General features: G+C 42.0%; 2 protein-coding genes across 3 annotated transcripts; one reads left to right on the top strand and one right to left on the bottom strand.

Annotated features, from left to right (window-relative positions):
- Positions 1–44: 44 nt before the first annotated feature.
- Positions 45–7212, bottom strand: znf341 (zinc finger protein 341). 2 transcript variants are annotated; one of them, XM_085900402.1, is made up of 17 exons: positions 7064–7212; positions 6195–6339; positions 5619–5729; positions 5309–5493; positions 4847–4996; positions 4502–4771; positions 3918–4101; positions 3407–3497; positions 3225–3315; positions 2919–3099; positions 2459–2691; positions 2132–2340; positions 1788–1884; positions 1388–1520; positions 1081–1192; positions 926–996; positions 45–542 (listed from the first exon to the last, which is right to left on the bottom strand). In XM_085900402.1, the coding sequence occupies exons 2-17, from the start codon at positions 6223–6225 to the stop codon at positions 106–108; spliced, it is 2586 nt and encodes an 861-aa protein (XP_085756528.1). In that variant the 5' UTR covers positions 6226–6339; positions 7064–7212; the 3' UTR covers positions 45–105. The 2 variants fall into 2 exon arrangements, with proteins under 2 accessions (XP_085756528.1, XP_085756619.1); XM_085900493.1 differs by having other exon boundaries at positions 2459–2679.
- e2f1 (E2F transcription factor 1) lies at positions 6765–14052 on the top strand. The gene is made up of 7 exons (XM_085900626.1): positions 6765–7954; positions 8693–8792; positions 8956–9175; positions 9260–9412; positions 9517–9631; positions 9699–9975; positions 10855–14052. The coding sequence occupies exons 1-7, from the start codon at positions 7703–7705 to the stop codon at positions 11082–11084; spliced, it is 1347 nt and encodes a 448-aa protein (XP_085756752.1). The 5' UTR covers positions 6765–7702; the 3' UTR covers positions 11085–14052.
- Positions 14053–14238: the final 186 nt, after the last annotated feature.

Here is a 14238-nt window from a genome sequence, read left to right as displayed (position 1 = left end):
AAAGAAAATACCACTTCTAAGTTTTTGTTTAATCATGTTTTAATATAAAACAAAATATTCATTGCACATCTCCTTCAATCCACAAACATAGCATTCATGAGTTCTCTACTGTGATGCATCTCCTTCAAGCCCGTCAACTTCAATGGCAGCCACAGCCGATGTAGCTTGACCGCCTTCATTTGTTGAGTTCTGTTCTCCCTCATCTGCGTCGGTTCCCACCTCTTCCGGGTTGTCACCTTCCCTCGACTCATGTCTGCTGGTCCTTAACCTTGTCTGCCTTGTAATACGGTCACCGTTCCTCCCAACTTGCTCGTCCCCTCTGTCCAGCTCCACGTCTTCCTCTGCGCTCTCGCTGTCGTGTCTCGTTCCGTTCCCAGCTCTTGAACATTTGTGGTCTCTATAGTAACTCTGTCTGGAGAAGCCTTTGTTGCAGGCGGAGCACCGGAAGCGATAATTGTCAGTGTGCGACTGCTGGTGCTCGAGCATATGAGCCCTACGACTGAATGCCTTCTGACAGAACAGACACTTGAAGGGCTTGATGCCTGGAGGTAAAAACACAGGTGGAGACGTCACGGGGACGTGAAATATCTCACTGTGGAAAGTGTTGCCAGAGCAAAAAACTGGTTTCTCTTACTGGTTTGTCTTTTATTACCCGTCATGTTACAATTTGGACCAACAAGAACAACATTTTAAAGTACAATGCTACCTTGAGTTGGGAGTTTAATTTGTTCTGGACCAAGCTCGAATTCACATGTAATTTTAATGAATGTTCTCATCAATAGGTACCAGATTAACGCTAATCTGTGACGCGTTGGTTCCCACGTTTTCTTTCCAATATGAATTTCATATTTAATCCAGTAAGAATCTATATCAAAGTATGAGCGTGTAGTAAGTGCTAAATTCATGAAGTGGACAAACTACTGACCTGAATGTGAAAGAATATGTGCCTTCAGTTTATCCGGTCTGTTGAATTCTTTGGTGCAGCCTACATGAGTCCTAATTGAAAAAGGCAAGATATAAGCAGTGATTTAAAAAAAAAAAAATCTATACTTGATATTTTATTAACTTTTGCACCCTTACCTGAAAGGACACTTGTATTTTTTGAAGGGTTCATGAATGAGCATGTGGCGCTTGACTTTGTCTTTCCTGTTGAAAGTGGCTTCACACACGGAGCATTTATATGGCTTTTCCCCTGAAAAATGGAGGAACGTGTATTTAACTCAAATTAAAATTAGCCTAGTTTCGCTTTTCAAAACAGTCCAGTAGTTGCGGACAACCTACACACCCCACCGGCTTTAAAAAAAACAAAAAAAAAAAAACCAGTTACAAATTCTCTCCAAGTGATCGTGATCTATGTTCCATCGCGAGTCGGTGACGTCTTACACACCTGAGTGAATCCTTGTGTGAAGTTTGAGGTAGTGTTCTGTCTTGAAGACTTTCTTGCAGATGTGACACTTGAACCTCCCTCCAACCCCATGAGTGGGGAGGTGGCGTCTAAAGTACCTTTCGCACGGGAACACCTGAGGAGTGCAGTGCTTCCTGTGAAGGTTTTCCTAACCCGATCAACTGTTTTGAGACGCGTCACACGAGGATAAAAATTGTGACAGCTCTGACGAAGGCTGGAATGACAGCAGAAACTGCCAGCTAGGTAAGCTATTTCTCTCTTTACAGGTAAAAAAAAAGAATTATCTTACAACTATATAGTAGCAACACCTATTATTTTTCATTATTATGAAGTATTTCATCATTATTAGGCATCACGCTTCCTGTGTGTGTGTGTGTGGTACCTTTTGACAGTGTGGGCATGGAAAGTTGTGTGTAGCGGTCAGAAGGTGTTGCTCTAGAGCTTCTTGGGTGGAATATCTGCTTTGACATTTCACACACCTGAAGACAACAGAAAATGTTCATACACTATTACCTGTGAATGATTCCGAGTGACTGAGATAATTGGACCACATTTACCTTCACCCTGCCAATCATAAATATGAAATTTTGTACTCTGTGGACAAATCCGCACATATTCAAACAAATTCCCTTTTGTTGAAGTCATTAGTGCTTGCAGACAGGTGCAATGAACAAGAAACCGGCAGATGACCCAGAGAGCAGTTGCAGGACACGAAGGTCCACCAACCTGTAGAATGTGGTTTCCTTCCGTGGGTTCTGCTGTGGGCTGAAGCAGTGGGAGTACTGGTGGACTCCCAGTTCAAACAAAGAGGGGAACTCCTTGCTGCAGAGGTGACAGCGATAGGTCAGCTGTTCCTGGTGAGTCCGGATGTGCTCCAAGAACTGATCCAGTTTCTGGAAGGTCTGGGAGCAGGACTTGAGCACACATTTGTAAACCTGACAGAGGAAGCAGCACTAATTATTGATCTTGACGTGTACACGTCATACCATATGTTTGCTCCAATTGATGACAATTCACAGTAAATAAGAACCGCATCACTGGGCCTTAGCTCACCTGCTCCCCCTTGTGTTGGGTCATGTGGGACTTAAGCTGGAAGTAGGTCTTGAACTTATTCGAGCAGAACTGGCACTGGTAGGAGCTGTCGACCACCACAATCTGTTTGGTCCGACCTGGTCCATCTTGATTCTGAGGCTGGGAGGGCGCAGAGTCGCCACAAGCGGCCTCCACGTCAGCCTGGGCCTCTGGCACGATTTCCTCTGCTTCTCTTGAAGTGTCTGTAGCCAAACCTGTCATGTAATGGGTGTTGTGGTGGGAAGTAATGAAGTTAAAAAATACTTTGTTACTCTCATGAGTAGATTTTTTTTTCAGGGATCTATAATTGAGTATTTTCCTCATGAATTTTTACTTTCTCCTCATTTTATCGCAGATGAATATATCGTAGTTGTGAATGATACTCTAGTTGACATTACGCAAAATATAAGTGCATGCCTGCATTAAAGCGGTGTTAATGTACCCATTGCGGCTGTGTCGTCTTCCTGAGACATCTGGTTTTGGGTGTCCGCCTCCTCCAGTTCACATTGCCGCTGCTGGTCCCCACCGGCCTCCTCCTCCTCCTCCTCGTTGGCTGGCACCGGCACCACCTTTACGGTGATTGGCAGCCTTGACACCGTGCTGGCCACACCCATAGGCCACACCTTAATGACAAAAGAGGGCTGGTATCTTTACAAAGTCTGTGTTGGATTGTATTGCTTTCATACCACAACGATAGAAAGTGCGGATTGAGACCACTGCATGTTACAATCCAGAAATCACTGAGGACCTTGTGTGTCTGCATGTGTTTCTTCACATTGGACTTTTGGGCAAAGGCTCGGCCGCACACGATGCACTGAAATGGTTTCTCTCCTGTATGACTGAGGGGGGGAAAAAAAAGTATGGCAAAGTTGTGAGGAAGTGAGCTCTTTCTGTAATAAGAGCGAGTACGTCTTTAAATGAGTACTTCACCTCCTAATGTGCTGCTGAAGATCAAAATTTTTGGAGAAGATTTTGTCACAGAAATTACACTTCAGCTTTGGGCCTTTGGATTTCAGCGACTCTGTTGAGGAAAATCAAAAGGAACAAACTTCACACTCGAACATGCATCGTTCACCTTAACTTTTTATGCCAATGTGTTTGTTTTAAGTTGTTCTTTGGTGGAGCATCAGTGGCAGTAGTAGAAAGCGTATGCCTCAAAAAGTGGCCTCTGCTCAAAGACACATCACTGCAAATCATCCAAAAATAAAATCAGTACCTCAAATCTCACCTTCTTTTCCCACTGAATAACAGGTGGCACAAATAGTTAATGTACAAAATATAAAAAATCTGATACCACCAGATTTTTTTGAAGTAGACATCAGTAGCAATAAACAATGATGTTGTTTTAAATCCCAATTCTATAATCCTGATCTATTGGTGTAGCAGTGTTGGCTCCGTTCTAAAATGAAGCTGCATACATAGGAACCATACACATACATACCTATAACTCCATCTGAGCCTTTTTTGCTACTTCGAGGCCGTTTTGGGCCAATGAGTTTTTCAAACTCGCCCAGCTCAGCTATGTTGGTGGTAATGCTACACGTCTTGGTTTTGATGCCCAGCTTTCCCGGACTGTAGACAGGAGGCGTGGTGAAAGACTGACTCTCCACACACTGGCTGGGCACCTATGCCATATATAACAGTGTCATGATAACAAATCATACACTGGAAAATCTGTTATGGTTAATCAATGAAATTATACTTCATTTGTGTGTGTAATAAAATTACCACTAACATTACAATGCCTGATTGAAGGTGACCACAAGTATAACACTGAACATTTTCTGGGTTTTTATTTTGAAAATTTACGTGAACCCGCACTATTGGGAGTATACAGTAGGCGCTCAGTCTGATGGGAAATTTTTGGGGATAGCTACACAAAAGGATCCTTCAAAGTGAACACTTTTCATCATATGGCTCTTGTATTGGACTACAGTAAACCCTAGCATATTTGTGGTTCAAAATTCAAGAATTTATTCACAGTGCACAGTTATCCCACGTCTAAAGCCATTGTTTTCTACTCACTTGTACAGGATGGAATGGATGCAGACCCAGCGGGTGAATCTCTGCATTACCGCCACCGACCATGTGGGGCAGTGTGCTGTAGACCTGAACTACCGAGTTGCCATGGCTGGCGGGGACGTGCGAAGATGCGAGAGGCTGCTGGCCAGGTTGTCCCGCTGGCAGCGGGTGGGCCGTCGTCTGGCTCTGAGGAAGTGTGTGAGTGTGCTGATGTTGGGGATGGTGATGGTGCTGAAGGTATGACACGCCAGTTGTATGCATGCCTGGGTTACTCTGGAAAGGCAAACGATGAAGGAGTTAAAACAAAACTGTTCTAATTTAGTCAAATGTGATGTAACCTTGTGTTACCTGTACGGGTGTCTGCATAGCAGTCATTGGTTGGTCAATGGAGGTGAAAGCTGAGATGGCAGACATAAGAATGTCATCACTGACCAGCACGTTCCCTTGGACCAGCGTGTGTGTTAGAGGGGAGGGTGGCACTGCGATGTAGGTGGAGACCTGCAGGATAAAAATAACACACAAATTTCAGTTTTGTGAGATGAGTTCCAGAAACACCTCCACCAGGGAAGCTTTAATTACCAAAACAGAATGAAGCAACATTCCATTTCTATGCTTCCCAACTGTGCCATAACCTTATCTATATTTGGGACCCACAATCTTAATTATGTTAGAACATAGCCATGGGATTACAATTAATACAATTGTATTTATGAGAAGTTGAAATATGGTGAGAAAAAGTAACGACTTTTGTGCTACAGAAGTCATTTGCATCATATATGATTTTCCCTTTGATTGACGCTGTCTTCTCACCTGCCTGTTGGCATTAGGTCCTGACGTGATGGAGGGAACCGGTGTGTAGGCATTGGTGGAGGCCAAGGACACAGTTGACAAGGAAGGGGCATTCGACCCGCACTGCTCACGTTTGTGTGCCATGAAAGCTGGCAGGGAATTAAATTGCTTCTTACATTTTCCGCACAAGAATACATCTTCATCATCTATGGGCAAAAAATAGATGTGTGTACAGTTAAACAGAAAATTGTACGTTAGCAAGCATCCAAAATAGATGTGTGTACAGTGAAACTGAAAATTGGACGTATGCTGCAAGTATACATGTACAAACCCATGGACTGGATAGCTGGCGTCCCAGAGACGTTTTGGTTATTTGGGTCAGGAACACCCCCTTGACCATCCAGCAATGACTGGACCGCCAGGACTGTCTGATTGTCCATGCCTGGAGAGAATAGTCAATCTTGTTCATTGGATTACATGCATTGGTGCATCATTGAAAAACTAGTCTTGTGAATGACAATCTGATTCTCCACCAGGCGCGAAGTGTAATTTTGAGTCAAGCTGTATGCCTTAATATGTGTATTGTGTATAATTGCTGTACATAATCCAATGGCTAAAACCTTAGACAGGTAATAACACACTACGATAAAATAGGTAAACCTACAAAATTGCACGTGATGTATCATTTGAAATATGATTTTGTAGAAGCATCTCATCTGACATCTGACAGTAGCCCGTTTATCCTTTTTGAACTAAATTATACGTGGTGTATCAAAAACACGAGCCAAATATTAATTTGTGTTAGGTATTATACATTATAGCATTGTGCCGATAAATCACATTGACTTCCAATGCACCACCGAGCCCTTGATGGGTTAGTGGCATGATATTACTATATTATTCTTACCTTCGAGCACCTCAAATATAGCCTGCGCCATCTTGCATTTCCTCGACTGGGCGTTCGGAATTTGACTAGTAGAGTCTGTTGGATTGAATGCGCTCCTCCCAGCTGTCAGATGTGCAGCAATAGACGTGATGTTGGGAACTACGGACTAGCATGTGAATATTTGACAATTAAATTCAAGTAACAACTAAGTAATACCGTAAACATTGTTGTAGTACAATATTTTCCGTTTATTAATTTCATTTTCAAAAATAAAAATATCACAATTAAGGGGTGAATGCAAAATAACTCAATACATGTTGTACATGTATTTTCGAAGCATACATTCGTGTCTATTTACGATAGCTAAGTGTAAATGCCACTGGACTGGATGACATTTAGATGCGTATTTGTATCGACAAATTTGCGATCGATAAAATGACTGACAACAAATTCCACCAATCACAGCAAGCTCAACTCGTCTCGCGGGGAACTCATTTTCTCGACCAATGAGAGGCCCCAGACACGCGCACGTGTCGGTTTCGCGGCAAAAAAGATTTCGCGCGAAAAGTGTCCCATCCTTGTTTGGATCTCGATCAGCTGAGACAATAACAACAGTTACGGACAAACACCGGGCAGCGAAGACGCTTTTAAGAATGGATCGCATCCGCTGTGAGCTTCATGTGCATTAGCAGCTGCTGATTTAGTTGATCTGTTAATTTACGGGACGCTTTATTTTCTTTTTTTTTTTTAAATCTGCACTTTAGTCAGAAAGCTTCAAGCATGCCCCAACAAACCGAGGGCGGTTGGTGCTAATAAGAGCGCTAGCATGCTAATGACTTACTGTATGATCCAGAATAGAACGTCATTCATTAATGTTCCACATAACTTACATTTACTTAAAATCGTCCGAACATAACGGAAACCTTTTGGTGAAGGCGAAGCAACTGTCTTATCGGTGTTGCATAGTGCTCTCAACCCTTCCTGTAAATCTGCCGCCAAGTTTTACACGACATTTCATTCAACTTGATGTCGTTTCCGGTGTTGCATTGTTGCTCCCAAGACGTAAACGGCGACTTTGTCCTCGTATTCGTGCACTTCGCGTCTCCCCTAGAAGCGGCTAGCTCCTCGTTAGCATGCTTGTTGACGGGGCCTGGTCTCGTGCTGACAACCGCAGGTGAAAACAAAAGATTAGCATGCTAGCTCGCTATCCATCTGCTCTTTTGACTCTCGACCTCTTTGTATGCTTAAACGCCACACCTGGCTTTCCGAGCTGGTACGTGTCTGGCATTATTCTATTCTAAATACATTTGTTTGTGCGTCCTGTCTGTTTCACTCGAAGTGGGATTACAATTTGGGTGTCATAGACTCATGAGGAACTTCTTGAAAATCTGTCCACAAGTTGCTCAAGAACACTTGAAGCGATCATCACGTGGCTTCTTATTCACTGATAAAAAGACCTTTTAAGTGGAGCACTTGAGAAGTCAGAGTGCATCTCGTTGTGACATTGCAGACTGTGAGAGACCCCTGCCATGTCAGAGACCCTGATAACAGGCCGCACGTCTGAGGATCTATTGGCTGACTTTGAGACTTTGCTTAACCCCGACGGTGTCGGTCTGGGTCAGGACCACCAGATAGTCATCATTACCAGCCCCAGCAATGAGGGTCTCCACCTGGATGCCGCCCCCTCCAGTACAGGAGAAATCCTGCTGTTTGCTACACCACAGGGAACCGCTGATGTGGCCTTCCAAGAGAAGAGAAAGCCAGCACTGGGAAAACCGTCGGTGAGGACTTGTGGACATGACGTTTTTGTCACAGTCACATTACAAAAGTGTGGAGAATTTTCTCAAAGTTTTCGTTAGGTTTCCGATAGAAAGTTAAGCTCGAGAGTTTCACTTTTGCAAATCTAAACATTTGTCATAGACCGATATCGGACCAAAATGGCTCTTGCTCATATATCACACAGGGTCTCACCTTAAAGAGACTTGCTCATTGAAACTTATTGTATTACATCATGAATATGCAGGGCCGATACCTTTAGTTGCTCCATTCTTTGACTACTTCAGTCTGTATATCTTAAGTTCAACACTGTCTAAAATGTTGGTTCATGGAAAAATGCCAAAGCCTCAGACGTTTTGACACTTTTGAGTGAAGGTACCCCTCAACTTGCATGAAGTCTTGCATAGTTGCGACTGTGAATGCTTGTTTGTCATATGTTATCTGCTCATGGGCTTATATATATGAATGAACTATCATTAAGCTCATCAGTGTACATTCCCAGTGTTAATAGCAATTTCTGTTACTTCTTTCACTGACAACACTGTTCCAACCTATGATTGCTCTAGCAACCAGTCCAGGGTGGACCACGCCTCTCCCATTTTCTGGAAGTGGAACTTTCTGTTGCAGTAGTCGACAATCTGTTGCTATATTCACATTTTTTTCCGGAGGGAATTCCTTTTTAAATCATTTCCCTTCCCCTGATCCTCACCTTCTTGTGATTTTTCTCATTTGCATTTCCTCAGGTTAAGAGAAAGTTGGACCTGGACAGCGACCATCAGTACGTTAGTACGTCCCGGCCGTCTTCAGGCCGTGCGCCACCCTCCACACCTGCCCCTCCCAGAGGTATAAACACACACACACACACACACACTGAGATGGATAAAAATGAGTGAATTTTGCTGCTTAACTCATTTTCCACAAACGGTGAATTAAAAGTATGTTAGGTGAGCTATGAGATGGTCTGCAGAGTCAACATGGCGATGTTTTGTGCTCTATCTCCTCCCAGTTCCTCAAACCGTTACAGAAAAGTCTCGCTATGACACTTCCTTGAACCTGACCACCAAGCGCTTTCTGGACCTCCTGTCCCAGTCAGCTGACGGCGTAGTGGACCTAAATTGGGCCTCGCAGGTCCTGGATGTGCAGAAGCGGCGCATCTATGATATCACCAATGTTTTGGAAGGGATCCAGCTCATTTCCAAAAAGTCCAAGAACCACATCCAGTGGCTGTGAGTCCAAAATGTGTGCGGCTGACTAACATATCCAAAGGGTGGGCTTAAACCGAAGAACCCGTGCTTGCTCGTCCTTCACAGCGGGAACCGTGTCGACGGGGCGTCAGTCGCCCTTCATCAGGAGCTGCGGAAGGAAGTGTGCGACCTCACCGCAGCTGAGGAGCAGCTGGATAAGCTCATCTCCAAATGCAATCTTCAGCTCAGACTACTCACAGAGGAGCCACAGAACAAAAGATATCCTTTTGACAATTCCAAATGGTCACAATATTCCCACCTTCATCGAATGCAGCGTTAGCATGAGTCCTCTGAGCATTGTGGTCCTTAACGCTTCCCGTCACGCTTGGCTATGTGCGCTGCCAGGATTTGAGGACGTCGTTCGATACGCCCGACCAGTTAGTCATGGTGATCCGAGCTCCACCAGAAACCCAGATGCAAGTCTCAGACCCCAGCGAGGTAGACGCCCAAAATGTTGATCAGAATTCACATTAGCCAAATTTCACCTTCCTTATGCCACTTTCAGGGTTACCAGGTGTCGCTGAAGAGCACGCGAGGCGCCATTGACGTCTTCCTCTGCCCGGACGACAGCTCCGGGGTTTGCAGCCCGGTGACAGAAAGCAGTCCCTCGAAAACGAGCTGTGACCCCCCGCCGCACGCACGAGCCGGCCGTTCGACGCCCGGCAAAGACAGAAGCTCCGTAGCTCTGGAAGTGGCTTTGTCATCCCCTGTGTCCACGTCATCCACGCTAACCGCAGCTTCTCAGCCAGAATCCTCGGCGCTGTTGTTGGGTGCGGAAACAGGTACTTGTTAACCAGCGCCTCACGTTGTTGGAAGAAGTAGCGCGCATTACTTTTTCATTTGAGATCAATGTTGAATTCAGTTGAATTTGAAGTTTAACAACTTATGGTTGAAATGTTACAGAAAATAAATGTCAAATTCAAGTTATCACACCGTTCTGATAGGATTTGTCTGACACATTAATAAAATTTGTCAAAAAATGGAACCACAAATTCTAGATGTAATATTTGGGAATTTTAGGGCAAGAAATTCCCATAATTCAGTTTTCCAAGGGATTATTTTCTACTTTTCTCTATTTTTTATATCCGTGCAAAGCATGGTTATATACTACCAGCACTACCAAAAGATAATACAATCTAATAAAAATACATTTAACTAATTCACTGCCACCCCAGTAAAAATGGAAGTCTGACGTCTTCTGCTGTCTAATAGTTCCCATATGAGTCCCCTTTTTCTACCTGTGTTTTAACACGCCGATGATTGTTATGGCTTGTGATGCAAATCTTTGGTACAACTAAATGGCCCTACAGCTTTGATATGCATTTCACGTTAATCAAATACCGCCAAATGCAGAAGAAGATGGGGCAAGAATTGTCTTACCTTGGGCATGGGGAAAATTATTTTGTGTCCAGTGTGATGCCTTTGAAAGATTAAATCCAATCAAAGTGTACACAATTTGTTCCCCAACACTGGTCCTTTGAATTTTCATTGAAAATAATGTTAATAGAACTTATCTGTTCGATATGCAACTGGTAGACACCAATTCTAATTGTTTTAACTGTGCAGGCAATGTTTTAAACCAGTATTCAATGTTTTTTTTCCCCACCACTTTTGTTTTACACTGCTTTTTTTTTTTTCATTATTTAACTTTTCTGTGGCAGAATCCCTTATGAACAGCGACCCATTCTCGGGCCTGGGGGACATGGCAGACTTTGACTTCTCCACGGACTTCCTCCACGGAGAGGGCCTTCCTCTCCCGTTGGACGGTTTCATCAATTTGTCTCCGCCTCACAATCCCAACTACCACTTTGGCCTGGAGGACGACCTGGGTGTCACTGAACTGTTTGACTGTGACTTTGGTGACTTGTCACAAGTTTTGGGGGAGAGTTAGACCAAGGGTTGGGCGGTTGGGGAGATTTTAGGTCTGGGAAAAGTCAGACTAGTACAGTGGACCCTCGGAGGTTCCACCTTTTGTTAAAAAGAGAACTGGTTCGCCATTATAAAAGTTTGAAGTGTGGTGCAGGTGAGTTGTTTAAATAACATTTAATTCACATTTAGTCTTTGCATTAAAATCAAGCAAATCTTCCACTCGTAAAAATATCAACCTGACACACACGCACACAAAACTTTGTCCTAAAATAACGACTTTTCGTACTGATAAGGGAATCTCAAACTTTTTACACCAAGCTCTCCAAGTACCACCATAATTGCCAACAATAAAATGGAGGCCAAAAACTAGAGAGGCTGAGGTTTTAGTTCTAAACTGCATGTCTATGTACTTAAGTTAAATACAATTGAATTGTACTTAAAAGAAAAAAAAAAAAGTACTGTACATGAGTACAGTACCGGATTCAAAAAAGATGTTGCATAGCTTTAATATTTGATTGTACATTGTTTTAAATGTAAATTAGAATTGTATTTATTTCACTTGTTTTTTTTGTGTCCCGCTGTAGAGAGACTCCGTGTACCACTAGTGATACTCGTACCATACTTTGAGAATCACGGTAATAGGTACCGTAATTTCTCGAGAATAACGTAATTATTTTTTGTGGGAGAAAAAGAACGTTAAAAGAGTGTGTTATACTGTACAAAGGTTTAGGGGAGGGAAAAAAAAACCATTTGTCAGTTTGATTAGATGTCCCGGTGTTGCGAAAAGGACGTACTTTCATTTCAATATGATATTTAATGTCTAATTCTACCAAAATATATTAGTGTATGTTAATGTGGTTGTTTTGATATAATTTCTTGGCGGAGCTAATGACCAACTAGTATATTACACACTTGTGTTTTTGTGGCGTGTGTGTCAAGGTATTTTTGCAGTATTTTTTCCTCAACTAGCAAATTGGGGAGCATACTTCTCATGTGTACAAAGAAAAATCCTGATTTTCAAGGGCTCCAAGCTGCATATAAATAGAGTATAAATTATTCTCAAGAAATTAATGAATAGATTTATCCCCTCTCGTTGTGTCTCTAATCGTTCCTTCTAACTTCCGTGTTGCTTGCGACTGCTCCGAGGGTCCGCTGTAGTACTTTGGACAATCAAGCAATTTGCGCAATATTGTTGCTTTATATGATTCTAATTGAAACCCCAACGCCCAAAATTGTACAGCACTTCCTTTTTGGACTTTAGCTTGGGTTTAGCTATATTTAAAGTGTGCGTGTATGTTTTTGTGAAGTGTTATTAATGGCACGTGCAAGTGACTTGAGAGTTTGGAGCCAAGCCAGGCTTACCTTTACCCTGGCCCAGCTCAATCTTCAGGGTTTTATGGGAACAAGTGCTGGTTGCGTTTGCTGGTGGAGCAAAGGTTGGAAGATTTTGGAAGGTGAGTTAGCAAAGAGCCCTCAAAATGCTGAGTGGCTGTGAGTTTTGTTTTCTTCAAACAGAAATTGTGCTTAAATATGTCAATTTATTTTGATGCCTTGAGGTTGGTGACCGTGCAGATACAAGAAAAACTTGTTATTATGAGCTCAGTGATCAATAGTCACATGTTGGGACACTTATCAATGTACAACATGATGGATTTTGCTGGGAATGGACAGCGATAAGTGTTTTCTACTTGGCCTTTGGCCACTTTGCAAAACGTCTACCAATTTTTGCATCAAAACATTTTTCTTCTAATTTATGTATGCTTTGTTTTCCTTCCTAAACGATTGGGGGGAGTACACGTGTGATGAAAAGTTATCTTTTATTACAGCGTTGAATTTGTTATTTATTATTTTTATTTGATGGGATTCTAGAGAAGGTCTTACTAGCAGGAAGGGACTTTTCTAATGATCCATGCAAATGATTCTTTGAGTATTTTTGCATGAGCCTTTGTTAGCGTTTTAATATGTGCATTTGCTAGTGATGGCAAGTTTTCTCATGTTTGTAATTTTGATTCTCATCACTTGCATCACTTTATTTTCAAACTGTTTTGTCAACCTCAGCAGTGCACGTGAACTATGTGTTCAGGGTGCCTCTGTCCTTTAAAAAAAAAAATCTTTAAAAACTGCAGGTTTTTCTTCATTTACGTTGCGAAAGTTTGAAGTTTAGCTGCTGTTAACGTGCAAGTATGTTGTCGACCACCACCGAACTCAATCATCTTTCATTATCAGTAGTTTTCTTTGGATGTGTCAATTTTGTCAATTTTTGCGGGTTCATTCACCCATCCATTATCTGAACAGCTTTATCCTCACGAGGGTTATTTTTCACAAATTCATCCATTCATTTATCTCTGCAAAAATCAATTTTCTGAAAACCCCAATTTGCTATTATTGTTCCCTTTGATGGTGGATTAAGGTAGCTTTTTCAAATTTTTGGAACGCCATTAAAAAAAAAAAAGTTTGAAATTGTAAAGTGATTTGGGTCATATTTTGGGGGTACATTTACAGCTTAAACAAAATATAGAATAATATTACTACTTATTGTAAAACCTAAACTAAAATTGTGCTTTCAATGCGGAAATGACAAATTCAAAAATATGGAGGGTGCAATGAAAACTGAATTCTTTCGTTTAGTGGGGGTTATTTAATGTATGACTTCTGCGTCTTACAAGATAGCTGCATTAGTTTGTTTAAATAACATTTTGAAACGTGTTCAAAATTACTTATTCTGAAAATAACTGCTATTCTGGCCCAAGCGGAAAAAACGTTTTTGCTAAAAATCTAACTTTATTTATACCACAATGATTGTGTCTTGGTTGCAATTCTGGTTCAAAGTGCTTTGTAGGGAACTCTTTTAAATAATACAGTTAAATGCCATCCTGGAATGCCAAAATATTTTTTAGGTCTTCTTGTCATTGGTTTGCTCATGAAGTGGATTTTTTTTCATGAAACACTTCCTACTCTTTTGTATCTATTTTTTAATTGAGAAAATAAACTATTTGGACTTACATGTCTTACGTCATTTATAATGTTAGCAATGATTAAGAATACAATTTTGCCTTGATAGGAATGATTCGGCTTCACAGCATACCTCCCTTGTTGTGTTTGTACCTTGGAATGCCAACATCAGTACACTTTGTAAAAGGTCATTTTGAGTGGGGAATTTATTGAGCAGAATTGTG

The sequence above is a fragment of the Syngnathus leptorhynchus genome, chromosome 1 (assembly GCF_054491065.1).
Source record: "Syngnathus leptorhynchus isolate UIUO chromosome 1, UIUO_Slep, whole genome shotgun sequence".
NCBI lineage: Eukaryota > Metazoa > Chordata > Actinopteri > Syngnathiformes > Syngnathidae > Syngnathus > Syngnathus leptorhynchus.
The sequence above is the reverse complement of the archived record's forward strand: the minus strand, read 5'-3'. Positions and strand labels throughout refer to the sequence as shown.

Bases quoted from the DNA above. Each gene is read 5' to 3' on its own strand.
- znf341 (XM_085900402.1), bottom strand. From the start codon at position 6,225: ATGGCGCAGGCTATATTTGAGGTGCTCGAAG. The intron at 4,772-4,846 runs GTAACACAAGGT...TTGCCTTTCCAG, and splicing joins CTATGCAGACACCCGTACAG to AGTAACCCAGGCATGCATAC. The intron at 4,102-4,501 runs GTGAGTAGAAAA...TATATGGCATAG, and splicing joins ATCCATTCCATCCTGTACAA to GTGCCCAGCCAGTGTGTGGA.
- e2f1 (XM_085900626.1), top strand. From the start codon at position 7,703: ATGTCAGAGACCCTGATAACAGGCCGCACGTCTGAGGATCTATTGGCT. The intron at 7,955-8,692 runs GTGAGGACTTGT...GCATTTCCTCAG, and splicing joins CAGCACTGGGAAAACCGTCG to GTTAAGAGAAAGTTGGACCT. The intron at 9,976-10,854 runs GTACTTGTTAAC...TTTCTGTGGCAG, and splicing joins GTTGTTGGGTGCGGAAACAG to AATCCCTTATGAACAGCGAC.